This window comes from Platichthys flesus, chromosome 13, assembly GCF_949316205.1.
Source record: "Platichthys flesus chromosome 13, fPlaFle2.1, whole genome shotgun sequence".
NCBI classification, from domain to species: Eukaryota; Metazoa; Chordata; class Actinopteri; order Pleuronectiformes; family Pleuronectidae; genus Platichthys; species Platichthys flesus.
Genome location: NC_084957.1, coordinates 6,173,392 through 6,200,884, shown reverse-complemented (window position 1 = coordinate 6,200,884; position 27,493 = coordinate 6,173,392). Strand labels below are relative to the sequence as shown.

General features: G+C 43.9%; 1 protein-coding gene across 1 annotated transcript; it reads left to right on the top strand.

Moving 5' to 3' along the window:
- Positions 1-1,725: 1,725 nt before the first annotated feature.
- On the top strand, positions 1,726-27,067 carry wnt10a (wingless-type MMTV integration site family, member 10a). Its single transcript, XM_062403419.1, has 4 exons — positions 1,726-2,398; positions 4,322-4,587; positions 10,482-10,855; positions 24,364-27,067. The coding sequence occupies exons 1-4, from the start codon at positions 2,337-2,339 to the stop codon at positions 24,919-24,921; spliced, it is 1,260 nt and encodes a 419-aa protein (XP_062259403.1). The 5' UTR covers positions 1,726-2,336; the 3' UTR covers positions 24,922-27,067.
- Positions 27,068-27,493: the final 426 nt, after the last annotated feature.

The window sequence follows — 27,493 nt, the reverse complement described above, 5'->3', positions numbered from 1 at the left end:
TATTAAATATGGATTCAACTCTCTATTCTGGATGTGCATCTGCAAAACCTTCGGGCAAGGCTCAGGAATTTGGGTTTCACACAGGTTAACAGTCTGTGTGGAAATTAAAAGATTTATTTATTTGTATTCATACGCAATAATTATGTTCATGGACTTACAATTAACATTTTCTGCTTTTAACATTTCATTTTGAAACCCACTTTTATTATATTTTCGGTTCACAGGGTCACACATGATTTCTTCTGTGTGTGATCCTCCGAGTGGAGAGAGGGGAGCGACACATGAGTCACGTTTCCGAGGAACTGGGACTCGGTTGGTGATGTTTTTATTAGTCGTGATGACAGCAGGAGACGCAGAGAGACGCGTCCCAACTGCAGAACTCAACACAAAGTCACAAAAGCCAATAAATCTTCTAACAAGCCCGCTTTCCTCACAGGCCTTGAAATAATTAAGCACAAAGTCGTCGCCCCGGCCAAATCTTGCAGATCAGGGAGCTGTGTGATGAACCCCTCGAGGAGAACTTGATGTGGTATTGTTTCCCTGATCTTCTAAATTTGTGTACGCGACTTAATTGCGTCTGAATGCTGAACCCGTGTAGGGTTTTACTACTCGGGTGACTCCGTGCTGGCAGAATGCTCTCGTCCCTCCACTGGTGGCGGGGGGGGGGGGACCTTTTTCATTTGTGGTTTCTGAAATCTTTATTCTTTATTCTTTATTCTAAGCTACTCATAAAGCGCTGAGATGAGTGATATCATGTGGTCTCCATCAACAATGGAGCTGTTTTGTTTGACTTTGTAGACGTTTATATCGTGAGATTAAAGGTCGGACACAAAGGGAAGGTTAGAGAGTAACGAAACCTTCAAGCTGACAATTTCAACTAGCGCCGATTTCTTTACAACCCTTTTCTTAGAGAGGACAATGAGGTCTCCTTGTTGACAGAAATCCCTCCAAATTCACCTCCAATACACATTCTGTTGGAATATAGATAACACAAAAGTGTTAGAGTGTCAAAAACCACTGGAAGAGCTTTGTTGGGTCTGAAGAAAAAACCTTTCTCCCCAAAAGTGAGGCTCTAGTATCTCGTTCGTCACCTGCTGGCAAAGACCATAAGTGCATCCTCCTCCATGTTGGTGGATGGGTCTTGAAAAAAATCTAGAGGACACGTCAAATAATTGTTTCTCAAAAGTTGGTTTCTGTCATTTTAGGTTGTTCTTACCACACTGATGTTTGTTCAAGTGCTTTATTTGATGATATAAAGACATCATGATGACAATGATAGTCTGAGAAAGTGGAGACATGGTGTCCTTCTGCTCTATCGCCTAAAGAACTTGAATCTATAAACAAATGTCTCTTTTTTTGACTCACCTGAAGTTTCTTGAGTTGTCTTTTCAAGTCGCAGCAGAGGGTGAAATAAGTCTTGATTTGTTAAAAGGTTTCTATACATGTAAAACTTATAAGGGTGACATTTAATTCATTAAAGACCGCAGTAAAGATGATCACGGTTAAACCTTCAATCTGCTCTGTGCAATCCATCTCATCATCATAAATCCTCCTCTTCATCATCGTCATCCTAACTTCGACCAAATCCACGAGCCTCAGTTCAAACCCTTTCCTCCTCCTCCTCTTGCTCATCAACCACCACCCTCCTCCTCCTCCTCCTCCTCCTAAGCATCGCTCCTGCAGTGGATATAAAACTTCCTTCCCTCACAGAAGTGCGCACGCAAAGTGTTTCTTATCCGAGGGGATCTCTATCCTGCGCTAACGAGCCACTTGACCTCCCTCGGTGCGCGCCCCTGCTCCCGGAGTGACGCAAAAAAGAAAAAGTGGGCTGGCGCAGCGCTAAGTGCAGCAGTTTGGAGGAGAGGGCGAACTATCACCAGTCAGGCAGACTTCATCCTGGATCGGCCGGCTCTCCCTCTCTCCCTTTCTCTCTTTCCCTCGGATGTAAAAACCAATGCAAAGTCCTCGTGTGGCTGGAGATCCCGGGATGTGTACGGATGTGTGTGTGTGACAAAGTCGAGGCTGCACGTCCCCCCCCCCCTGCCCAACACTTCACAGCAGCCTCCTCCACTCAGTGTAGCCGAGAGGCGCTGGATGAAACTTTTTTCTTGAATGAGTATCCCGCCTCTGGCTGGCACATCTGGACGCACGGCACACGGAGCTGTCAGGTCCTGCGCCAACTTTAAACCGGACCGGACCCGAGCTACCCCCGCCTCCTCTCCCGCTGTGTCCTCTTCTAAACTCCAAAGCGGAATATTGGACTTTTTTTGATTTTTTGATTTTTTAAACTTTTGTTTGTTCCTATTTGTTTTTATTAATAATTGAAAGGCACAACAATGGAACAGCCGGTCCTCAGAATAACGTGCGTCCTGCTGGTTGTCTGTCTCCTGGATACAAGGTGAGTTGGAATAAATGAGGGGTGTTTGAATCAAAGCTCAAAATCTGTGAAAAACTTTAAAGAATATATGTAACTCCACATTTTCTCACTCTATGTTCTTCTGTTCTTTTGATTCTGATTTACCAAATTTGTTAAACGACTTAAACTTCAACAAAGTCAATTTTATTTTATGTTATTAAATGTCAAATGAGTCACACTTATTCCTCATGTGATATTAACCTTTACATACGAAGAAAACATTTAGAAAGTAATTAAAAAGAGATGAATCATCGGCCTCTATCTTAGTTTTATTATTCATTCCCAATCCTCTGCTCTTTCATTCCCAGAACAAAGTTGCCAGTTAATAATCTATATTTGGAGTGAGTTGTTGAAACAGGTCTCATCTCAAATCAGGAAACACAACAGGTAGTGACAGAAGCCGAACTGGAATCACACGGTTCAAAACGCTGCTGCTGACAAGTAGGGCACCAACCGTGCCACTGAGCACTTGATGCCACAGCAAGTTGTATCTTTGATTTTGTGACTCATGTCCAAGGCTGGGTGCTTTTTGCAGGAGGTGATTAGTGAGAGTTTCAGTCGGTTTCTCTGATGTGGACACTTGCAGAGTAGGAATGTGCAGACGATATATACACTTTGACAAAACTGGGTAGAGAGTTGTCATGCAAATGTGCTGCAGCTGTGTGTGTATTTTGTGTTTGTGTTACCGTACACGCCTCCTCACACCTGGGTATTTGCGTGTGGGTGTGCTGGGTGTGCATACAGATGTGTGTTTGCCCACAGCCGCGTGCATGCACGCTCCACGCCTGCATGTGAGTCTGTGTGTTTCCCAGTCGCACAAACACTGGGACACGCAACCCTGTGTTTTACTTGTGTAATGACAATGAAAAAGAAAAGCTGTGCACCTCTCGGCTCTCAAGCCATCATCAGAGCAGCCTGTGTTTTCCTTGTTACTGCTCTTACTGTTTCTCTGTGAAGAAGAAAAGGGGCTTTGCTGAATTACTGTGTTTCACATGATTGATCTGCAGCAGGGGCAGGAGACAGCTGAGGAAAGACACACACACACACACACACACACACAACAGCTGTAAAAGTTACTCAGAAGATTTTGTGAGGCGGATAAGTTGCTGCAGGTAAAACTGTTCCAAGAACTTAGAGCAACTTTAGATCAAAAATCCTGGTTCCAAATCACAAGTCTCTTATTCTGTCAATCTAATATCAAAGTCATGGCCAGGAGGCAAAACTGAATTAGAATCAAAATCAGAATTGCTTTTATTTATTGCCAAGTAGGTTTTACACAACATGGGATTTGCTGTTTGTGCCTAAACATAGATATAACAATATCAAAATATAAAAATAGGAAACAGTCTGTAATATAAACAGAAAGAGATTTGAACGCTTCTAGACTCTATGACCGTTATTGGGCCTGGAATCAGCACTAGGAGCAAACATTCATGGTTCATCTTATATGTCCAAATGCACATTTAATTGTGCCTTTATAACTTCAGAAGCCCTCGAATAAGACAACTCTCCTGTAAACTCAGCCTCGGATGTGAGAGCCATTGTTTTGTTTTTTATCCACTGTTATTTTGGCAACAGTTTTACACGATCGTAAAAGTGAATCCGTCTCAAAAGCTAAAAAACAACAAATAGTGCATTTCCCCTTCCGTCAGCATCTGGAGATGGTTTTACAAGTGTTAACCCACATCACGTGTGTTATTGAGGTTTTTACAGCAATCAACTGCACTGGGGATCATCAAGTCCGGGCGCCTGTCTGCTGCTGTGGGAACTGAGTGTCGCTGTGACGCCCATGGAAACTTTCCCAGTTCGAACTAGACTTGTGTTAGCAGCGAAAAGTGACCGACCAGTGATGAAGGAAGTTGTGTCTCCATCTTGTCAATAACCCGACCTGTGTGCTCCATGCAGGGTAGACTCCAATGAGATCCTGGGCCTGAAGCTCCCCAACATTGACCCGATCCTGAACGCCAACACGGTGTGTCTGACGCTGCCGGGGCTGACGCGGCGCCAGCTGGACGTGTGCATGCGCAACCCGGACGTGACGGCCTCGGCGATCCAGGGAATCCAAATCGCCATCCACGAGTGCCAGCACCAGTTCCGAGGGCACCGCTGGAACTGCTCCAGTCTGGAAACTCGGAACAAAATACCCTACGACAGCATCGTCTTTAAGAGAGGTCAGCTACATGGTCACCATAGCAAAACACAGCACACAATACACTCATGGGTCATTTCAGTTCAATTTGTATATATTTTGGTTTTGTGGGCATTTTACATCCCGGTTGTGAAAAGTTGCAGTTACGAACTTTTCCATGTTCTAAAAGTTACAAATAAATAATTACAGAAAATGTATATTTGTCTTAGGGGTCGTGAAGTGAGCTGTCACCACAGGCTACCTGCTCTAAAAAACTATTAAGATCAAAAGTTTGGTCTTCAAATAGGCTGTGGGTTTTTATTCTCAAACCCTCTGAAAGAAAAGGCTTAGAAAGATAAGCCACCACAAAGATACACGTCCCTAAACAAAAGGATATTGATATTATACCGTTATTCTTTAATCATGGCTTTAAGAAGAGATCGTTTTACCCCAAACTGACAACTCTTCAATGCTGTCCCACAACAATAAGCTCCTCCACGTGGTCAGGTTATCTGTGGTGACCAGCCGGCCGGTGAGCTCCGTCTAACCGCCGCTCCTTGTCTCCTCAACAAACCCGTTCAAAGGAGCAGGTAACTTCAAAAGCAGTTAGTCACCTACAGATTACCAAACCCTCCCACAGATCGGTTTCCTCCGAGGCTTTGTAGTGATCGGAGCTTTGCAAGGCAGCTCACAAAGGATGAAAGAGGATCTTTAAAGATGGGAAGCCTTTCGGACGGACTCGTGCCAGGTTATTGACTGGAAGAGGGCATCCATTTCTTAGTGGCCTGAGCACCTGAGCAGATGAACGACACACTGTGGAGGTTGAAGTTTGAATCTTGAGTTGAGTTGCAAAATGAGGAAGCAAATTTTTTAAAACTTAATATTATAAGACTTCTATAGCAAAACATTTAAATATTTTCTGAGAAATTATTGAGATTACCACTCAGATACATTTAACTTTGCTCGCCCATTGCTTTGATAATTTATAATAGCATTGTGTCAATAAAAGTTTTGTCTATATGTTATAAAAAGTGTACTGACAACTTTCAAAAAGTTAAGCTTCTGATTAAATGGTTATAGATCCCTCGATCCTGAAAAAATACTAACTCATTATTTATTAGCTTTGTCCTGGATGGGTGTTTCCATAAATGTATCTTCTCCTTAATCTGTGTGCTGTGTAATCGTTAAACTCTAGTTTTATCTCCCTCACTCCTGTTACCACCACAGAAGACTATCAAACAACGACAGTACAAACTCTCAACAACGCACTGAGCTTACACACCTCTGTTACTTTCACTCCTCGCTGACTCATTGAGAGGCTGTTTGTCATTATTAGCAGAGGCAGTTGCTTGTTGTCTGGCATCCCTGGTTTGCCCCGGGTGCAGAAACTCCAAACCACTGACATAAACAAGCTCTTTAAATCGGATGATTCATCTGTTACATGTTGATACATTCCGCTCCACAGAAGCTGAAAAATGGATGTGAGTAAACATGCTGCAGCCATTACGGCGTGCAGCTACTGGCAGCGCTTTAATTGAGACGTATTTACAGTCGTGGATTAGGCTGAATTGTGGTGATCAGTGAGAGTTTTCGGGTGCAACTGCCCATAGAGAAAATAAACAATCCCGTCTCACACGGCGTACGAGTAGCAAAGCTTCTGTTTCTGCCTGATGGATCATCTGCTATCAGAAAAATGTATCTGCTGCTTTTTTTTTAAAAGCCAGCAGAGCCGTGTCTGCACCTGAACAACTCTTGGGAAAACTGAGGGGGCTATCAAGTGCTTCACGTTTCAGTGTTTGTTTTGGTGTCAAATGTTTCGACACCAGAAGCTGCTCGGATCCTCTCTGGCGCTGCCACGGATCTCTCAGCTGATGGTCTGTAATAAAATTCATGGGCCTCTGTTCCTTCGCGTTTAGCTCTGCATAAAAAACTGGGCTAAAGAGGACGTCAGGCGAGACATGGACAGACAGAAATAGGAGAATCTCCCTCTCCTTCTGTGTCTGTGTCTGTTTCCTCCCTCGCCGGGCTGCTCCTAATGCTTTTACTTCCCTCGCCAGTGCGAGTGCTTGTGAGTTTGCTCTCAGCACTTTCCCAACTCTCGAGGCAAAAGCAGAAAACCTGTTTAGTCGGTTTCTGTAACACAAAGTGACAGTTTCCTTTGAATCTTTAATTCTTTTTGCCACTTCCTCTGCCATCAGTTCAGCCGGGCGTGGCGCAGCCGGTGAATTATTTGTTAGATTGATTTGTTCCCGGTCTTCCGGGGGCCTGAGTCGGGGAGCCCGGCTCGGAGCGGGGCCGGAGCTAAAACAGGCTTTCTGAGTATGAGGATGTGCCTAAGTGCCATCCCTCTCTCTTCCCCCTCCTCGTGTAAGTCAAGTTGGTCCGGGGGGGGGGGGGCAGAGTGGGCGTGAGTGAGTCAAATTATATGTAGTCCGTGCAATCTCAGAGATTGTGTATGTGCATTTTTTTTTTCTGGTATCAAACCAAACATATAATCAGATGTCGAACATTCGAGCTGCAATAATAACTATTTTTCATATAATGACACCGTATCAAATTGTTACTTCTGTGTTATAGAGTTAGCAGATTTATCTCAGGACTTTGCAGTTTAGCCTCGCTGTCTGCCTGCTTTTTAAATGCAGCATGAAGCTAGTTTGATGATTTAAAAGTTGACAGGTTGGTAGAAACAGGATTCAATCCACAATTCTTAAGGGATGCATTGATCGAAATTGATTGTAATGTTCAAATTAGGCTTTTTGATGTGTTTTCTTGCTGTGTCAAATTAAGTATTTTAAATTAACTCTATCAGCATGTCCTCTTTGATCTTTCTACAGTAGCAACAATGGACAAACCAAAAAGTTGTTTTCACTGCGGATTCTCTAACGTGCTTTGAAGTTTAGGGGTGAGAGATCTGGGTTGATTGCAATCTGCAGCTTCACCACTAGGGGGCCACAACAAATTCTGCACACTGGTCCTTTAAACGTTGAAAACATGTCAATGATTATAATTGTCTTGTGACTTTTTGAGGGCAGGTTGTTGAAGCGTGACTCACAGTATAATGTCAGCCTTCATCGGATCTGCTTACTTCTTACTTTTTCATACTGCACAGATTATACATGTACAACTTGAGACAAGAAAGTCATTTGAAGACAGACTCCTTCATACCTTTTAGTTTTCTTTTCACTCCGGGACAAAAGTCAGTTTAAATGTGGACTTGCTGTAGTTTTGCTTCAAAGGGGAAAAAGTTCTGCACCACGAATTCAGCCTTCTCTTGAGAAAGTTACAATATGTTTGGTAAATTCTAAGCCTCTGTTTTCGGACCATCATACTGAAGGAATATGGAGTGACACAAGCTTTATAGTCAAAGTGACACGTACAACTTCTGATGAATATGAGTTGCTTTGGGGAACTACAGACAGTTGGTCTGTGGATAATTGTCTGTTTCAATTCCAACACAAATGCAAATGTGTGATATGTTACATCATATCTCACAAAGAAACAAACTAGCATCACGTTTACTTGAATACATAAATAATGAAGTGACATAAAACATTGCTAAAAAAGAAAAAGGGGCAGTTCCAGTTATTGGCTTTTATTTGACTCCAGCAGCCAGCCTGAATCATTTCCCCTTCAAGCCCTGTGCTATAAACCCGTAAGTGGTTTCTTTTCATGTCGTCTTTACAAGTTTCCAGTATAATCTTCACTGTTTTCTACACCAGTAAGTGACGGGCCAGTGGGGCTTCTTTTATGGAACCTGAGGGTGCCTTGCTCGGGGGCAGTAAATATCTCCAACAACAAACACCGCAGAGGCTACGAGAGCAAATCCTGGTGTTCATCCTTCAATATTCAGGTTCATCGATTCTTTTTTATCATAGAAAATGTGAATAGAGTCCATGTGTCAGTTTTTATATTACGTGTGTGTTAGAGAGGAGATCGGCAACATTGGTCTCCTGAATTACAGACGGGTTGTGGTTGAGCTGCTCATTACATGTGCCGCATGTAAGTAAGACTTTCTAAAGCAAGAAAAAGTGTGTTTCGCTCTAAAGGCAACAGCTGTCCCACATCATATAGAGTTATTACACACACACACACTCATTTAACCACCTCGTGCAGCCTGAGCCGGTCTCAGGTGATTAGAAGGCAAACGCTTCTGTGCGGTGTAATTGGATCCGACTGAGCTAAACACGTGCATGTAAAATACAGTAAAGTACAGTGTCCACGGGTCATTGCAAGATATTGATATGACATAAACAAACAAAACTCATTCATTTGATCCCAAGTCTCTGCCAGGGATCCAGGAATCCACCCATGGATTAGGGGAGATGACAGAGGGAGGCGTACAAAGCCTGAGCTGCATTCAATGAGGTTCAGGAGCTTCACACCTAAAGGTTTTGTGGCACAGACAGAAGGAGACAGGGTTGAGTTTAATAAGAGAACATGAGTCCTCTGAGGGGAGCGACAAGGATTTGTTAATTTTCCACTAGTCCACAGATAAAGTCTCAGTCTCTTATACTGTCTCGGAAGTTTCACTTGGTTTCATGAGACTGGACATATGTGCACTGTAAATATCAGGGCTTCCGTCTGTGGCGCTAGAATCAGGATGAGTCTGAAGCCCCTTGTCCACTGGTCAATAATCCCTCTAACACCCAATGACTTCAAGCTTCTGTTTGCAATGAATGGACACAATCGTCTTTTAACTCCCAGGTCAAATGACACAGGTTTTAATCGGTTCTGGCTCCAATCGGCAGGGATGGAAACCTGATACTTGGCACGCTTTAATTTCTCCTTCGTCATGTTGGCAGTCTAGACACTTGACGCTTCAGCTTGTCCTACGCAACATTAGAATGAAGACTGAACTTCTGGGCGTTGGCACGTAAATAGCCATTAACATTTGTGTACTTTTTGGACTTTGACATCGCAGGAGCATCGTGCATTAAGGATTTTACGACGATGCATTATCTTCTGCCTTCTGCAGCTCACAGCAACTAATATGATCGGTTGTTAGCACACATTAGCTTGCAGGGCTAACGTGATGCTTGTTCCGTGAATGTCCCTGGCTGTAACCCTGACCATCTCTCTGTTCAAAAGTCTGGCAGTTTGATAAAGCTTTGTTTAAAAGAATGAACTAATTGACAATTAAAAACAATCAACTCTGATTAGACTGTGACAATTAATCGGGGACTTAGGGTGTGCAATTAAATGCCTGTGTGCATCCTTAACTCTTTTTTATGAGTTTTACTCAGCATGTGTCGACTAAAACATGCAAAGTCGCAAACAGAAAAATGAAGAGATTCCTTCATCTCGCACGCTTAGCTGCTGTTAAACCGACTTTTATGGATGGGAAAGTCATTTCACATCTTAAAGTTATTCGGTACATTTTACAACTCAACTTTAACGAGGAAATCGAAATAGTTCTGTTGCTCTTCGGATTCTATTTGGGTTTAAAATAGAAGAATCAACCACAGCTGAAAAACATGCAAACAGCCCCACAGTCCAAGTCCTCTGCAGACGTCTCCCTCCATCCTCCTTTTCCCTGGTAATCTTCTCATTTCACCTGACAGGTTCATGACACACATGCACTGGTATGTTCTGCCTGCAGGTTATCGAAAATGTTTTTAACTTTTTACATAAGCTCCATCTCATAGCTCCCTGGACGCTTCCACAGCGGCTTCTTTAAAGCAACGAGGCACATTCCCAAATACTGACAGAGTCCTCAAGCCAATCAGTCAGTCCTCACATGTCATTTTGGACATCGCTGTGAAGCCCTGTGTCGGTTCAGAGACAGTAGCTTCAGTCAGCAAAGTCGTGGAAGATGAAAAAAAGTGTTATGACCGTTTTTTTGTTGCGTTTCTTTTCTTAAACATTCCTGATTGCGGGACATCAACCTCAGTGTTCTGCTCTATGTTAACTCACTATCGTCTCTGCCCTCACCTACAGGCTTTAGAGAGAGCGCCTTCGCGTACGCCATCGCAGCAGCAGGCGTGGTGCACGCTGTGGCCAACGCCTGCTCCATGGGCAAGCTGAAGGCATGCGGCTGCGACGAGAAGCGCCGCGGGGACGAGGAAGCCTTTCGCATCAAACTGCACCGCCTGCAGCTGGAGGCCATCCACCGCGGGAAGGGTATGGTGCACGGCGTCATGGAGCACTTCCCTGCCGACCTGCCGGGACCCCAGGACTCCTGGGAGTGGGGCGGCTGCAGCCCCGACGTGGAATTCGGGGAGAAGTTCTCGCGTGACTTCCTGGATGCTCGTGAGACCAACAAGGACATCCATGCCCGGATGAGGCTGCACAACAATAGAGTTGGGAGACAGGTGAGTCTGTTTGTTAGTAGGACTGTTTCTACATGTTGAGATCCTGCATTTGGATACTTTCCTTGGGATTTCTTTACCTCAGGGACGAGTGTCTATACTGGAATGTTCGGCCTGCAGGTTATCTAACAGCTGCGCAGATACATGATTGGTTAATATTTAATATTATAGTTAATATTACACATCCAGTGCATTTTACTCGAACGATGGAACCTCATGTCATGCAGAAAACAGGGTGCTTGGGTTGAGATGACGGTTTTCAGAGAAAGTAGTGCAGTTGAAAGTGAGCGGGACGGATCCTATAATATTCTAAGGTAAATGATTATTTGTCATTTAGTCATGTATTGGCATAACCAATGAGTGAGAGAGTCAAAGAACTCAAAAACAAAATCCTCTGACACCAAAGATGGGTTGTGTTGTAACTTCTGAACAGCTGGTGTTCAGGCTCCAGGTTTCTGTTGTTTCAGTTTTGACTTTTTTTAAAGTGAAAACTATCAAAAAGACGGTAAACACTTATTGCATGACCACTCATGCACACTGGTCATGCGTGTGCCGGAGGACACGGGAATTGTCGCAGACTGCTCGAATAACAGCTCATCTTCTACACTTGTGTCATTGTAAAATGCAGACTTTAGAGACAACAGGGTCAGCAACACTTGCATTCTAAATTGGTAGTCGAGGCTGATACTGGTTGTTTTCTTCTGAAAAGGGGTTCATGTGATAGGAGCCTGACGAATCAGCTATGGCTATGTTGTGACCGAGAAGACAATCACCAAGCAGTTGTGAGTGTGTGTACATCACTTTGTTACTGACCGTCCAGACTAAAACGCAGCCTCACAGTTTTAAAACAAAAATGGTGCCAGCCACGTTTCCTCTCTTCTCTAATTTAGAAGCTCTAAAACTCTGGAGTACTGTGGACGCCGGGTGTGTCTGTAGCAGATCGTATGGATCTAACCTCATAGAGGCCTCTGAAAGAGCTGGCCTCATAGAGGCCTTGACCGGTTCCGTTGAGAGGAAAGAGAGACCATGAATTTACACACACACACACACACACACACACACGCACACACACACACACACACACACACACACAGGGAGTTGAGGTCACTGTACAGTTCAGTTTACCATCTCCCAGTGCAGAACACAGACAGTGTATCGGTGAAGGTGGCCACTGGGGGAATTTCCAGTCTGATTCTTCTCTTATGTGTTAGTCTTGCCTCGGGGATTACCTTAATACACACAGTATGTCTGGAGTAACTTTATACTTTCCACTCCATTGATATGTCACAGTGTGATGTGAAAATGTAATATTTTGAAAACATTCATTTTGAGAACTGAAAGGAAGCTTTGGCTCGGTGGATGGTGGGTGCTGGGGGGTAGTACTACTACAACAAATGTTTTTAATTACTATCACATTAATTCAGTCGATGCTGGCATGTCGTCTTTCAGAAGCCTTAAGAACTATCCCCTCCCAATATCTGCGTCTTTCATTAACAATGATAAGTGAAACAACTAATTGGATCTAAGCTGAATTTTAGAGGAATTAAGTTTAGCACGATAGTTATGTTGTATACGTTGTCTAGTATTCTTTAGCAGGTTAAATATACATTTCTCGATTGGTTGTGTCTTCAGGGAAACTCCTGTAGAGCCTCCATCCCTCAGGAGGACACTGTCAAATAATTTGTCCTCTGACAGGAAGTTGTCACTTTAGACTAACATTGTTTTGTTGAGATTCGCTGGCTGTGTTGTGTCAATCAGTGCCAGATGAGCCAGGAGGTCAAACAGGGTGATGGCCCTCTCACACCAATGATAATAAAACATATAGGGAATTGTATTTTACATCAAGGCTGTTTATGTTGTTAATGCCAGGCTAAAATATTTAAAGGCTCCTATATTGTTTTATAAACATTCAATATTTGTCTCTGCATAGTCTAGACATCTTTTCACTGACTAGTTCCAAAAGTCGTTTGCCTCGAGCAACGCAGCAGAGAGATGTCCATGACGGAGATAACCCTCGACGGCGTCCAGCTCCGTGGTGGAGCGGAGGAGAAGCCACCGTAACTTGCTCATTGTTCCCCGTTTCCTCCGGACTAATTTGGGCCTGTATCTCTCCATCAGTTTACTTCTGGTTTCCTTGATTATGCAGACACAACACAAATGCCGAGTGCGTCAGATGAGCTCCGCGAGCCGCCGGCCTCCCTGCAGGAGCTGCGCTGGTGGAGCCGCTCACATAAATCCCAATCACCGATGTGGACGTGGGGAGTAAACTGTGGGTCGGGGGCCGATATGACATTAGCAGTGATTAGTTCACGAGCCAAGGAAGGTGACTAATTTGTCTCTTTCAGTGTGGCTGGAGTCGGTATGATTATGAAACTCGATCACGTACAGGATCACAATGAGGCCTCGTGTATGTTGTCTTTACTCTGAGGCCGCATGCCCCCCAATAATCACAAATACACTCGTACATTCATAACATCCTAAATGTGATCCTGCTTTTTTCTTTTCCCTGTCAACGAGCCTATTTGCAGGAGTATATACAGTTGCAAGGCCACTGGATGGGATCGTCCTGTGACTGGGTGTTGGTTGGAAAGTCTGAAGCTAGTCCAAGGGTTCCATATAGAAAGAAATTGGAAGGGACTATGAATAGCTGTTAAAATGATGGTCATAGATCATTCACTGTTTGTTGAATGGCACAATAACACAGATACCAATTTGTCATTCAGCCACATATTTAAGTGACTCCTCTATTATATAGTAGTCATTTAATTATATGATGTGACGCAGGACATCTTATTCAATACAACAGTTTCAGAAGTCAGTTGGCAACGTGATTATAGGATTAAAAGAGAAATTGATAGACAGCTAGAGGAGTTTCTCTTTCAGAAACAGACACAAATCTAAGTTATCAATATTGATATTAATTAAGATTATATATTTAAAACAAGCTTATGAAACCAACCCAGCTACAGTCTTTTGGCAGGTGAAGTGCCCCAGAGAAAATCGTTCAAAAACCCGAACCTGTAATCACGCCGTTCAGACTCTAAGAAGCACAGCAGTCGCGCTAAGAAAACAAACTATAACTGGCACCACTCAGCTTCATTTTAATTTACAGTTTGATCTTTTGCAGAATGATATTTAGAAAGGCTAAAATATTGGCTCTGAGGTTCCTCACAATAAATTTTGCCTGCACTGTGCCAGACGGCCTGTTCCCAGCCAAGCGAGCAGAGGCATCCATCAAACAACAGAAAGAAACTTTGACTCCCAGTCATCAACATCAAAGAGCCGATACCTTGTTCTTGGCGGAGTTGCTGGTTAGAACCAGCAGAGGCTAAACGACACCCAGTGATCCTTTACCTCTCGCCTTCTGACACAAGCCTGACGACCCCTGATGACCCTGGTAGGGTTCAAAGCCAAAGTGTTTGACCCGCTTGCTTATCTGATACATCTGGTTCTATGTCTCTGTTACACAGGGGTGGGGTGGGGGGGGACCTCTTCAAACACTCAGCTGTAATTGTGAGAAAGGTCAAACCCCCTGTGCTATTTATAAATGACAAAATGGGCTTAATGGACGTGTTACATGGGGTTTAAGGCCATGAAATCAGGGACTGTGAGAGCGTTTGGAAACAAGGGGTCTTAGGGACCTGTTACATGTCACCACAGGTTGGAGATCATCAGCTCCAACGAGTGCAATGTACAGAGGCGTGATAGAGAGATGGAGAGAGGAAGAGAAGAGAGAGAGTGGCAAGGAGGGACAGAGAAAGAGGAAGAAAGCCAACTCACTATGAGTCATTGTGGAGTTGCTGTAAAATACCAGGCACCTTGAGGACTTCAAATAGTAGAGACAGCCACAACAAAGCTCCTTAAAGACCATGCATGACACACACACACACACACAAACACACACATGCACACACACAAACACACGCGCACGGCCCACACAATCAAACAGAAAACACACTGACAGGTGGCGGCCTAGAAAATAATGCCGGCCCTTCCCGTGTGTCTCTTCTCCCCCGAACCTCCCACCACCCTGCTCCTCCTCTCCAGCCCCCTACCCCCCCAACCCCCCTTCTTTTTTCAGCGAAGTAGTCTTTAGGCTGGAGGAATGTGGTGGGGCTTTTTTTTTTTCTCTTTCGCGGGGCGTGCATGTCGCCTCATGCCCACCCCAGGGTTCTCACGACGTCCCGTCTTGTTTTTAGCCCTAATTAGTGGCTGCTGGCAGTTTGGAAACAGATGTTTAAAACCCTGCAAAAGATTTTAGACTTCAAACGGCCGCGGCGGAAAGTAGAAAGAGATTCGCCCTTCCTTCCCTCGCTCCCCCTCGCCTGCTCAGGCCTCCACCGACTCCTCTCTCTCCGGGCCGGGCTGATTACAGAAATAATACTGTATTCTGAGGAGCCACGAGACCTTTTACGACGAGGGGGAGGTTTATTTACACACGGTGTCAGCGGCATCATCAGCGTATGTAAAGCTCGGGCTGCTTGTTTACACACAAAATAAGATTAATTTGAGTGAACAGGAAAAATATGTTTATTTTGATGTGACTTGATGATGTCCATAAATCAAGCAATCCAATATCGCACTCGTTTTTAAAAGAGGATGCGAGATGCCGCTTTCAGACGTGTTGTGGCAGTGAACCCGAACGCACTACTGTGCAGCAGTTAATAAAGCCGAGTTTTAAAGGCTTGACTTCATGTTTGAGGTGTCGAGCTCATCACATGGAGACACTCCACCGAGGCAGTAAACTTCTCAGCCAAGTTTTTTTTTTTTCTTATTTTTTCTTCTGATCGTTTTTCTCAATCGTTTAGAGAGCACACCTCAAAGCAAACGGCACGGCTGCTCGTGTGCTTGTTGCACAGCTCCGAGCCATGCAAGCCACGCTGAGGTGCTGTTCAGTCCTGTCTGTTTATCAGGCAAGTGGCGACAGTGCTGGCTGGCAAGCGTAATTTCAATTTACCACCAGGGTCTATCTTCAGGGGAGTAAGAAGAGACGGCGTGGCACGCATCAGGAAGGAAACTATACGGTTCAACTCAGCTGTTTAATAGACTTCAGGTAATCATCTGCACATTGGAGACGTTTGCCTCCAGTCTATCCAAATCATTTAAAGGGTTTTGTTCGTGATGGCACTTGACTCTTGATTATCATCACAATGGGGAAGTTGTACAGCAGGAAATGTGAGGTGATCCGACACTTCAAAGACACAATGAAACCACAATGACAGCCGTCTGTCATTCAACACATTATGTGTGCAACTGAAAATGGACTCAGAGTGAATCCTCCAGATATGACTGGATTACTACAAATATGGGAATGGCTTTCGTGGAGGTGCTGCAGTATAGTGGGCTGCAGTGGACAGTGGGTCACACTTCATTCATCTGCATTGTTAAATCCGTTGGCGGACCAAGAAAAATAAAATGATGGTGCAACAACACGGTGAAATCAAATGGCAGGTGAGCTCAATGGGGGATCCCAGAGACCCCTGAGGATCCCTGAGGAGTCTCTGCAAACAAGGGGAATCATAAGTTTAAGATCTTCTGGTCCTGAATCTCATACACCTCCTGGAATAAAACACCTGAAACCCAAAATCTGGTTAAGTGGTGCCTGGAGTCTAGTTAGTAACAGGGTCCTTAAAGCACTTATTTAAATCTTACACACATTTGGAGCAGGTTCCTCTGGTTCCCTTAGACACGTACAAACTGAACATGTTGACCTATCTGAGGCTATTTATCTGAAGATGGCACGTATTCTCTCTTGATTGATCTGAAAATGACTTCCTATTGGCAAAAGATGGATTCACTTGTGTCTGTGTATAAGCCTCTACACTGCAGCAGCTGATAAAGCACCTCTGACTCTTCCACCTGATGTTTTCAGACAGTTGAAGCAACCTAAACTCTGCGTTTCAAGGCACAATATGGCTCCACCAGACCACTGAGCATACTTAAGAAGTTTTTAGTCAAACCATACTGGATTTGAGTGCCTGCCCCCCCTCTAGCTTGATCCAAACTGGTAATAGTGGGACCCCTGCAGATCCTTTAATGTCTAATTTAACCCTTAAGCGGTGATAAAGTGCTCTGGAGATCCCATTCACGTTCCTTCATTGACTCGGAACCCACACGAGAAAAAAAGCAAAGTGTGTTTGATCAAAAAATAGCAGCATATTAGTGCAGGGTTAGTGCAGCGTTCCTCAGAGGCCGGTTTATATCATCAGTGGTGTGCGCAGCATTCCTGAGTCCTGACAGTACAGAGGCCGAGCATTTGATGTGACCCACCACACACAGCACGCGCACTGACATGTGCACACACACACACACACACACACACACACACACACACACACTCTCTCTCTCTCTATCTCTACAACTCTCTTTCTCTTTCACTCACACACACACTCTCGCAAACGTACACGGAGGCAAATGTGTCACAGTAAGAGCAGCAGGTGGAAGTGCTTATGCTGGTAATAACATTTTATTACAGTCTCTAAATGAGAGCTGTGGACATTAACAGTGAGTAAATACTGCACACATGCACACTCACATTCTAATGCGTCTGCCTGTTTACCCCAGTTATGCATTTACTCAGTAATTACATGTCATTGTGTTTGCATGTGCGCGTGTGTATTGGTCTGTGTACGTGTAATTGTTCTTTTGAAGCGGGGCGTTTGATTTGTTTAAAGTGATGTCTGGGCTTAATGTGCGGCTGTGGGATTTGTTTGTGTGTTCTTTGATATCGCCCTGGCTTTCTGCTCGGCTTTAAAGGCCCTTTAGCAGATTGTCTTTGAACTGGGACGAACACGAGGCAGCACGCAGTCGAGCGGGCCGCTCTTCAGCGGGAGAGGGCCGACTGCGGGACACACACACACACCAGATTAGGATTTTTCCCAACAGAGGTGATGACACAGGGATTGGCTCGCGCTTAAAATCAATTAACCAAACAAATCCGACAATACGGCACAAGTCGTGGTGCAACGGGTCTGGAAGTCAAGCTGCTCAACTCCTGTGCCTCTGGGTACTGCACAGAGACCAATAGGAAAGTATTTGACATCAACTAACAAACCATTACAGCCTCCTCATCTTGCATGTGATCAACCCGAGGGCGGGATCATACATTTCACAGCAGGGAGAACAATGAAATCCTCTTTTATACTTTTTATGTGCTGCTGGATTCCTCGTAAAACGTCTCGCAGGCACATCAATCCCTCACTGGCTGTTTCTGCTCCCCGTTGTTTATGTCGTGCCACAGGACTTTCCCTCTCCGAAAAAAGAAAATGCTGTAAGTCATCATCGACTCCTTCATTACCACAGACTCACAAGTGACTCAGCCAAATTTCAATATTTGCTCAGGATGACAGAATAAAGGTCCAACTGTTAACTGGAGTCCTGCGTCACAGCGTTCATTATGACGGAGCTGAACCGACCCCTTGCATGCAACAAATGAAAAAAACACCTTGTTGTTTTCAGAACAAATCACTGTAGTATGTTCCTCTTATGAAACCACATTCAAATTCGCTAGATCCAGATTTGTACTGGGACCTGTACCAACTGCAAGTATCATTTTTCTCATTGATATCCATGAATTAATCTTCCGAGAAATCTACGAAAATTAGGAAAGAAATTCCACCTGTATCACATTTTCATAAAAAGGAATAGAAAATGTCTGGATCTCCCCTGATTTGAATCGGCACCAGCTTTAATGGGTTCTTTCCTGACCCGTACTTCCTCCTTCCATCAAGTGCTCTGGTAATCATTCACGTAGTTTTTGTGTAATCCTGCAAATGAACAGACAGGTGAGGACATAAACATAACCTCCTTGGCAGAGGTAATAAAGATTAGGACCATTAGTGAGGATACAATTGTTCTAGTTTTCAAATTCACACAACTGAAACTTTACTGGTTTAACTGGCTGGTGGACCATCACCCCCAGTAGCTCCCGTCTCGGTTTCCTTTATTTTGATCCAGTCTTCTCTTCATTAAAAGAAAAGAAAACCCAAGAATACAAACTCTTGTACCTTTATCTAAGTAATGCACTCAGATCCTGGCTCTGATCTTCAGTTTACTTCAAACCTCCTCTCCATTGCACGGTAGTCTGCTCTGCTCCACTCGACATGTTGAACCCCCCCCCAGTCTACTGTATTATGTAGCCTGCAGACCTAATCTGCCACCAACATGTCCTGTTTGATCTCTGTCTGGGGTTGTTTTATGGACGCCTCTGTCTCACTCATTAAAACTCGCCAGATGTGGGTCCCTAGCTGTGGTCCACCGTTGACTTTGAAGCGTTCAGATCACAGTTGTGTACATGCGGCCGTGCACCATGGCGTCATAAGTCAACGGAATGGCCAATATTAGCAGGTTTCCATCTTTGTATCCAGTTATCCATGTTCTTAAAAACAAATACTTACTGTTTAACACAGTGACCTGTTTGACTCTTCTCAAAGGGGGGACTCCCGGCCCCAATTGATTCTCCACATAAGAACAGCGCAGCTCAAAGAAAGTGTGTTGCACAAGGTGTTCATTTTCATGAAGGCTTTTTATAGCTCTGAATTTCCCCCGGGATTAATAAAGTATCCATCTATCTATCTATCTAGCTGGTGGCTCATGTTCTGTAAGACCAGGACCCGTCTGTGTATTACATTGTCACGATGGCAGGTTACATGCTGATTGCGATCATATCTAGATTCACAGCAGCAGGACATGGTGACTGAAGGAGAGCAAGCTAGACGTACACGTGATTTGTGATAACACACACACACACACTCACACACAAACACACAGCATTTGTAGTATCAAATGGTGGAGAGGCCGCAAAAAGATAATCCGAAGATCATCTCCTCCTCCTGTCATTCGCGTTTCCTCTCTCCTTTCCTTTCCTCTCCCCTCCTCCACCCCCCCCCCCCCATAATTTTTACCCCCCCATCAACTCCCCCGCCCTGCCACGCCTCCACCAGCCCCCCCAAATCCTTGAGGCTAAATCTCAACATCTACAAGAGGGCAGCAATAAATCACAATGCGTCACTTTGCTTCCTTTTCCCCACAGTCGTCAAGTCAGATATCGTAAAAAAACACAGAGACAGACACATCGTATTTTTCTGTCTTTTCTCTCTCTCTCTCTCGCTCTCTCTCTCTTGTCTTTATTACTCACCCCATAGCCTCAGGTACTGATGTGAAGGAGCAGGAGGAAAGCTGAAAATCACATCCTTTCATGTGATTATTTATCCAGCCTGAGTTTGGGAAAATACCATTGAAAGGTCGTCTGGAAGTCTCGTATCCTCAGAGACGAATAAAGAACATTCAAAGACAACAAAATAAAATAATACCTGAAATAACAGTTAAAAGTAATTGTGAAAAGAAAGGAAAACAGAGACGGATAAAAGTAACGGACGACATCCAGAAAACACCAGTCAGAGCTGTTATCAGAGCTGTGTCTGATTTGAATTATTTCAACTGCAGGGAATAACTGGACAGCAGGTTTAATTAAGGCGAGACATTATAGACATGACAGATAACGAATCAGTGGTAGGAGGGTATTGTTACCGTACATAGAGTCGGGTATTTTCCACATAACGATTGAAATCAGTATTATGTCTGTGGGACCCCACAAAAGAGAGGAGCACGGGATGAAGAGGAGGAAGAGGAGCGTTCACACGTAACAGAGAAGGATCTGCTGCACAGATATGTGATGAACCAATTCAGAGCTACAGTGGTGCCAGTGGCAATTTGGACAGATCATTATTACACTGTGGCCCCGAGTGTGAACGGCTGAGCACAAGGAGCTAAAACGAGGCCCCCGGACCGAGGGAGCCACTGATCTGCAAATCAATGAGATTTGGTGGAATGGAATTTTTTTTTTTTTAACTACCTCATATCGGCATCAGCCCGAAAAGTCCATATCGGTCAGGCTCGAACATGCACAAAATGTTCTTACCTGGCTCCTTTGTCAGGTGGATCAGCCCTTCACATATCATACTGACAGACCACTTCTAATATAGCAAGAGCAGACAGCTTCCCCTATTTCCTATTACCAGTTAAGGGTCTGGAGTGTACCTGTTTTACCTGTACCTGTTTTTTGTACCTGATTTTCAACTGAACGTCAGACGACGCACACACACACACACGAGAACTACCCTTCACTCGGAGTTGAGTACTTTTGTTGAAGGTTTAGAACCGGGCCTGAACCGAGCGGGGCCCAGTCAGGCGGTGAGCATCGTGCTTCACGTGTCTGAACGATCATTTCACCCCTAAAAGAAAAGAACACAGAGAAGTTTTTTTTCGTGATGGTGAATTTTGGCAGATGTGTCAAACGTTCATTCTAATGTTAACTGCTGTGCCTCCTTGACTAATGTTGAGCAACAACAAGCTGTAAACCCAATTGTCTGGCTCTGACAGAAGAAATCAAACGTCTAGGATGCAGCATTTCATTTTATAGCGACACATAAACTTGTGGCGAAGGTTTCCTTTAGCCAGCCCCCTAAGGCATCCTGGAGTTGACAGTTAGTTTGCACGCAACACAAAACTCAGTTAGTAGAAACAATGGCTGTATTTTCATTCCTGTCCAACATTTATTAATTCTACCTTCCTGAAATCATTGCTACGTCATAGCTACATAAGCTAATGTAAGATTAAACAGATTTTATACTTGTTTTGTAGTTTTATTTATGCAAAAACTACGACTCCATCCCCCCCCAAACTCTTTAAAGGTCGAAGTTTGATGGCACTCCAGCCCTCTACACATTGCTGGCACGTGGATGGAGAAAATTAAACCTATGCCTATCTGTGGCTGCCAAACTGAGACTGGACAACTGATGTTTTGAGGAGCGATCAAGCAAATGTTGAATTAAATTATGGAGCTTTCTGAACATTAGGTATGGAAGCCAGATGTGCTGCACAACTGGAAAGCAATCGTTTTGTGGGAGTTTGCAACGAACATTGTTAAAACAGTTTGAGACACTCTGCCTCTCTTTCTTTATTTTATTATTCGTACCCTACAATGATCTGTCATTAGAAACACAAGCTTTCTGGCTGTTTTCTGTTGTTGTACTCCCCTTTGAAAAGCTTGGTCCTGTTGTGAAAGCCCCGTCACACAGTAGCAATGTGGATGCAATTATGACTCTTAGGTCAGTTCGTCTCCTTAAGGTTTAGGTTAGAGCATTTTATGATTACAGACTCCGCTGTATGTTTAAGGCCAGTGCGTTTGTGATTCTGGGGTTGCCTCGGCCTTTATGCAAAACTGAGCCGAACGCTGCAATCTGATCCCAGTGCTGTTTGAGCTATTATCGTGTTGTTTACTATAAAGTCGTACTGCCTCTGTAGTAGCTATCTCCTCTCCACAGATTCTTGAAACTTTCTTTTTCCACTCGCGATTACACAGGAACCATGTTTGTTTCTTTACCAAATGCACAATTTATTTTCACTTTCTGTTCCCTGTACACAAATTATGAACAAAACATGAAGTGATGACTGTAAGAATGTTGATTTTAATCTAAAAAACAGTTTCTAACATTGAATTGTCATAAGTGCACGTAAACATATGGCCAAACATAAATGTATATACGTACAAATACGTGTTTAAATATGTTAGAGAACAATATTTACACGAGCACTACACAGTATTTCTTTTTACAGCTCTAGATGGATGCAGCAGTAACTGGATTTTTTTTATTAAACTTTAATGTTTTATTTCTTGTAAACATTCCCTGGTCCTTGTTGACTTTGGCTCCGTGGCAATCAGGATGGTTTTACTTCTTCTTTTGCTTTGCTCTTCGCTCGTTCATTCCAAACAGATGAGTCAATTTATCACACCTTCGTTGACTCATCCACCTTTTACACTCATTCATTCCACTAGTTAGAGGAAACGATACAGTTCCCCTGTGTGACAGGTGGAGTCGGTACAAGGATACTGCAAGTGAGGAGTACGAGGTCTATAAAACAAACCCTGCTCAACAAATTCTTAAATTGGTCAAACCTGTGTGCCCCTCTGTCTCGTCTACCTAACATTTCAAGGAATCCCTGCCTGTCTGTATGTGGCTGGCATATCTCAAGAGCTGATCATTTTATCAGCTCCACGCTTGGCATGTGTTTTGTTTAGGGCCAAAGGAAGAGCCGTGACAAATTTGGTGCAATCTGGACACGGGATACATTCAATACTGATAAACTCTGAATAAACAGGTGAACAGCTCTTTGTGCAGCAGCGGCGTTGCAGCTTTACAGATCTGAGGACTGACTCTTGCTGTCGGCCTTTATTAGTCACGGCTTTATTACTTCAGGTCACTTTTACGGTTTCAGAGAGGAAGCTGCAGCTTTACCACAGGCCAAGCTGACAGTCCATTCTGAACAGGCAGGTTTAGAAGGGAATCTGAACTAGTTTTGAATTAGAATATGTGCGTGGCTCCTATTTTGTGTGTGTCCACGGATAGAAGCATCATTGTCGGAATGTGTTTAACTGTGTATGAGTGCTGTATGTGTGTGCCCCTGTATGTCAGAGAGTCTGTTTGTGTGTGTGCGTGTTGATAGGGGGTGCAGCAGCGGCATCAGCATCTGTCAGTGATCTGGGTGGCCTTAGGTTCCTGTAGGTAATTGAATCCTAAAGTTTAGAACGGGTGATGACTGATAAACAGGCACAAACACATGTACATGTGTACACACATGCAGAGCCTTGAGGAACATTACAGGACAGGATTTATGCGATGTGGGATGTACCAGTGTTTATATGTGTGTGTCTGTGTGTGTGTGTGTGTGTGCCACAGACAGAGGGTGGGGAGGTCCTGCAGTGTAAGTCGTGCTCTAGCAGGATACTTTGTGTCTGTGCTTGTTTATGCATCCAAATGTACTGTAAAAGAAATAATACTGTGCCTGGTGTAGCTTTTTCCTTTATCAGCTTCGACAGTGAACCTTTAGATGAACAAGCCCAACTTGTGTTTCAAAATGGCTTTCATTCATTCTTTCATGTCCTTAAATATAAACTAAAACAATACAATGTGGATTTTCCATATCGTTCTATTCCAGTGTTAAACCATAATATTTAAAATATGTAAATACTGAAATGCTCTGATGCCTAATGTGCCGTTATATGTGGGTCAAGCTCGAGGTCGCTCCCTGCTGCCAAAATATGAATAATGACAATCACTTCTGTTTGGGTAATACCTGCATCCATCTGGTTATTTGATATCAGCGTGTTTGACAAACTGGCTCGGAGTCGGACCACCTGGCTTTTGAAATGTGGGACCGATTCCTTCAGGGCATTGTGTGTCTCTCACTTCACAGTGGAGCAGTCGATCGCTTAGAAGAACAAGCAAAGAAAAGTAAAGCCGGTATTCACTGTATGAAATAGGAGACGCGCCCCTGCAACACGCGGTACTTGTATATATTAAACTTCAAATGCAACCAGTGATCAAGAAAGTTATTAATCCTTCTCATTTTCTCCCCCCCCCTTCCTCCTTTAACTCCCTCGCCTCTGCTCATTCCCTCGCTTCATCCCACTCTTTCTTTTTTGTCTGTATCCGTCTCTCTGATTTTCGCAGGTGGTGCTTGACCACATGAGAAGGAAATGCAAGTGCCACGGCACGTCGGGCAGCTGCCAGCTGAAGACCTGCTGGCAAGTCACCCCGGAGTTCCGTGTGGTGGGCTCAATCCTCAAAGAGCGCTTCCACATCGCCACACTTATCAAAGCGCACAACCGGAACACGGGGCAGCTCGACCACTCCCACCACAACAACCACCACAGCCACAACAACCATCACAGCCACCACAACCACCACAACCACCACCATCATCAGAACAGCCACCATCACCACCACCACACACACCGGCGGCGGCCGAGCGTCAGCGAGCTGGTCTACTTCGAGAAGTCGCCGGACTTCTGCGAGCGGGACCTGGGCTCGGACTCGACCGGCACGCAGGGACGGATCTGCAACAAGACCAGTTCCGGCATGGACAACTGCGAGAGCCTGTGCTGCGGCAGGGGACACAACATCCTGCAGCAGACGCGGAGCGAACGCTGCAACTGCAAGTTTCACTGGTGCTGCTACGTGGTCTGCGAAGAGTGCAGGATAACAGAGTGGGTCAGTGTCTGCAAATGAAGAAACACACGTCAAACAGACTTCATCAAGAAAACCAAGGACAAAGAGACATTTTAAAAACCGAGACTTTTCATTTTGAAAGGGGGAATATGACTGTAATATTTGTACCCCCGTTTCCTTTTTTTGCGGTGGACTGCTGTTTTCCAGAAGAGCGAGGACAGTGCATGTGAAGCGGTCGGGCCGGCAGACAGATAGACGTGCGTGGGGGTTGTGCACATGCAGGGTTTGTGTCAAGCTGCCACATCGCAGAGAGCTTGGACGTTTTACTGCCTTCCTCTTGAGACAAAGGGGACACAATTATATCAGATGAGTATCTGAAAAGTCCGGACATGAGATCTGAGCTCTGAAAAACAACAAACTCTTAATGTTGACTGACATTCAGCTGCGTGCGATTCAGGTGGGCAGAGAGGAAGTCGAGCGTAAACGGCAGATTGCAGAAAGAAAGAAAATAATATTGCTTCATAGCGCCTGAGATATTTAAGGTGGAACGGCTGATGTCTGCAGGGGGAAGGGTTTTCAACCACATCACAACTCAAACAGTAGTCCCTCCTGTGTCTATATAATATCACAGCATTAACATTTAGCATTTGCTGTCTCCATCTACAACATACAGGGACAAACATAGAGCTTTACAAAGACACAAGGATTCACAATGCACGGGATTTGACACAGCACAACACACTTGGAGCACTTAAGGATTTAGTGCCTTGTTCAAGGGGCAGTTACTTTTTCAGTGTTTTATAGCAGATATCATGTTATATAGAGGACATCAGGGGGTTTGTAAGGCTCAGGTGGATCAGTCCTAAATCTCACCCTGCGAAGTGTAATGACACAATAAATACATCCACGCAGTTTGGTACAAAAAAAAAAGGCGGAAATGAGAAATTCAAGTCCCAGGGCAAACTGGAGTGTTTAGTGGGAATGTCAAAATTCATAAATTAGAAGTTTGCATTAAAAGAGCAAAACTTTAATAATAATTGATGGCAACTGTGGAAAGGAGGGCATTACAGCAATGATGAAACCCCCTGGGACTCCTCATGTCAGACCCTGTCATCTGAAAGAATTTCCCTTTCTATACATGGAAGAAGTTTGAATCAAATTTACTTTCAATAGAGTAAAAACACAAGCACTATATTCCTCTACACTATGAGACAATCAACCTTCTGTGACCTAAGCACAAACATTTGTTTTCCAGACCTCCTTAAAACACATTGTCCTGCATTGACATGTACCCAAAACGCACCATGTGTAGTGTGTGTGTGTGTGTGTGTGTGTCTGTGTGTGTGTGTCTGTGTGTGGTATCTAACGTAAGAGGCCTGTCAGGGTACACCGAGTGCACGGCAACAATTCAATTCAACACATACAGCTTTCATGTTGAGCACGATCTGAACGGCACTGTAAATAAAAAAAACATATTGATGCTGCACAATAATATGATCAATACATTTGAAGTGCCCTCGGGCAAACGAGTACACGTGAACAGGCGTTCAGGTCCTCGCACTGTAAACAATCCGACGTGTTGTGATGCATTGTGCTGTGTGTGTGTGCGACACTGAAAGCTCCCTGTATTATATCCACACTCACCTCCTTCACATTTCTTTTCAACGTGCACGACGGAGATGTTCTGTCATCGACTTTAAAAGGTGTATAATTAAGATTAGGTCGATAAGGATTTCTGCCTGTGCACATGTTGAAGATCATATTTTTATTGTTGAGTGAGGCTCCTTATCAGACGGTGTAATTTATTTCAAGCAGATGTGTTTTAAGTGTTAAGAGCAGAGGGGGGGCGGGGGGGGGGGATAATGCTTCAAGTGCAACAGATTATTTTGAGTAGTTTTGCACATACAGAACTGTGTCCAGGAAAAAACTCTGGGAAAAAAATCTATTATATGCATTTTTCTTTTTTCCACGTCTAAAATGTAATGTATGTTCGTATTTTTTTATGTTTTAATATGGTTATTATCTAAGTTATTTTATTTTTGTGGATAACTTAATATTTGTAAGACAATTTAAAGGAAGACCACAATATTGAAAAAGGGGCTTTAATGTGATGAATAATAAAAGACATGAAACCAGTGGATTTGGTAAGAGAACCGCTTCGTGTTTGTTTTGTGATTTATCGGCTTCCATCAGCAGAGGGATGATGATGGATTCATTAGTCTCTGTGTGATACCATTACAAACCTGAACAGATTTCTCCATATTGCTCTGGGGCGACTGGATGACTACATTTATCCTGAATTAGCTTTGTACAGTTCATGCTTTGGCGTTTACCCATATTGACAAATATCAATGGATTAATCTGATACTGAGGAACAATGACTTGACAATGTGCTGATTCTCAGGTCAATTGTTTAGTCAGAATGATGCCGTTATGTCTATGACTTTTAAATCGAGTTTTTACACGTTGATTCGTGATAGTTTCCAGAGAAAATTAAATCCAGTGTCTATAAAAATGCTTGTGTCATGAGTAAGTTGTGACTGAGACAAGGTAATTGAGTCCAAAGCGAGTTGCGCAAATGGCCTCACACCTCATTGTTGCCTCACCAGTCTCCCTCCTTGCCTTCCCAATA

What these genes read in the sequence shown, in the direction of transcription:
- wnt10a (XM_062403419.1), top strand. Translation starts at nt 2,337, where the DNA reads ATGGAACAGCCGGTCCTCAGAATAACGTGCGTCCTGCTGGTTGTCTGT. An exon ending in GTCTGTCTCCTGGATACAAG is followed by an intron (nt 2,399 to 4,321) that starts GTGAGTTGGAAT and finishes TGCTCCATGCAG; the next exon opens with GGTAGACTCCAATGAGATCC. An exon ending in ACAATAGAGTTGGGAGACAG is followed by an intron (nt 10,856 to 24,363) that starts GTGAGTCTGTTT and finishes TGATTTTCGCAG; the next exon opens with GTGGTGCTTGACCACATGAG.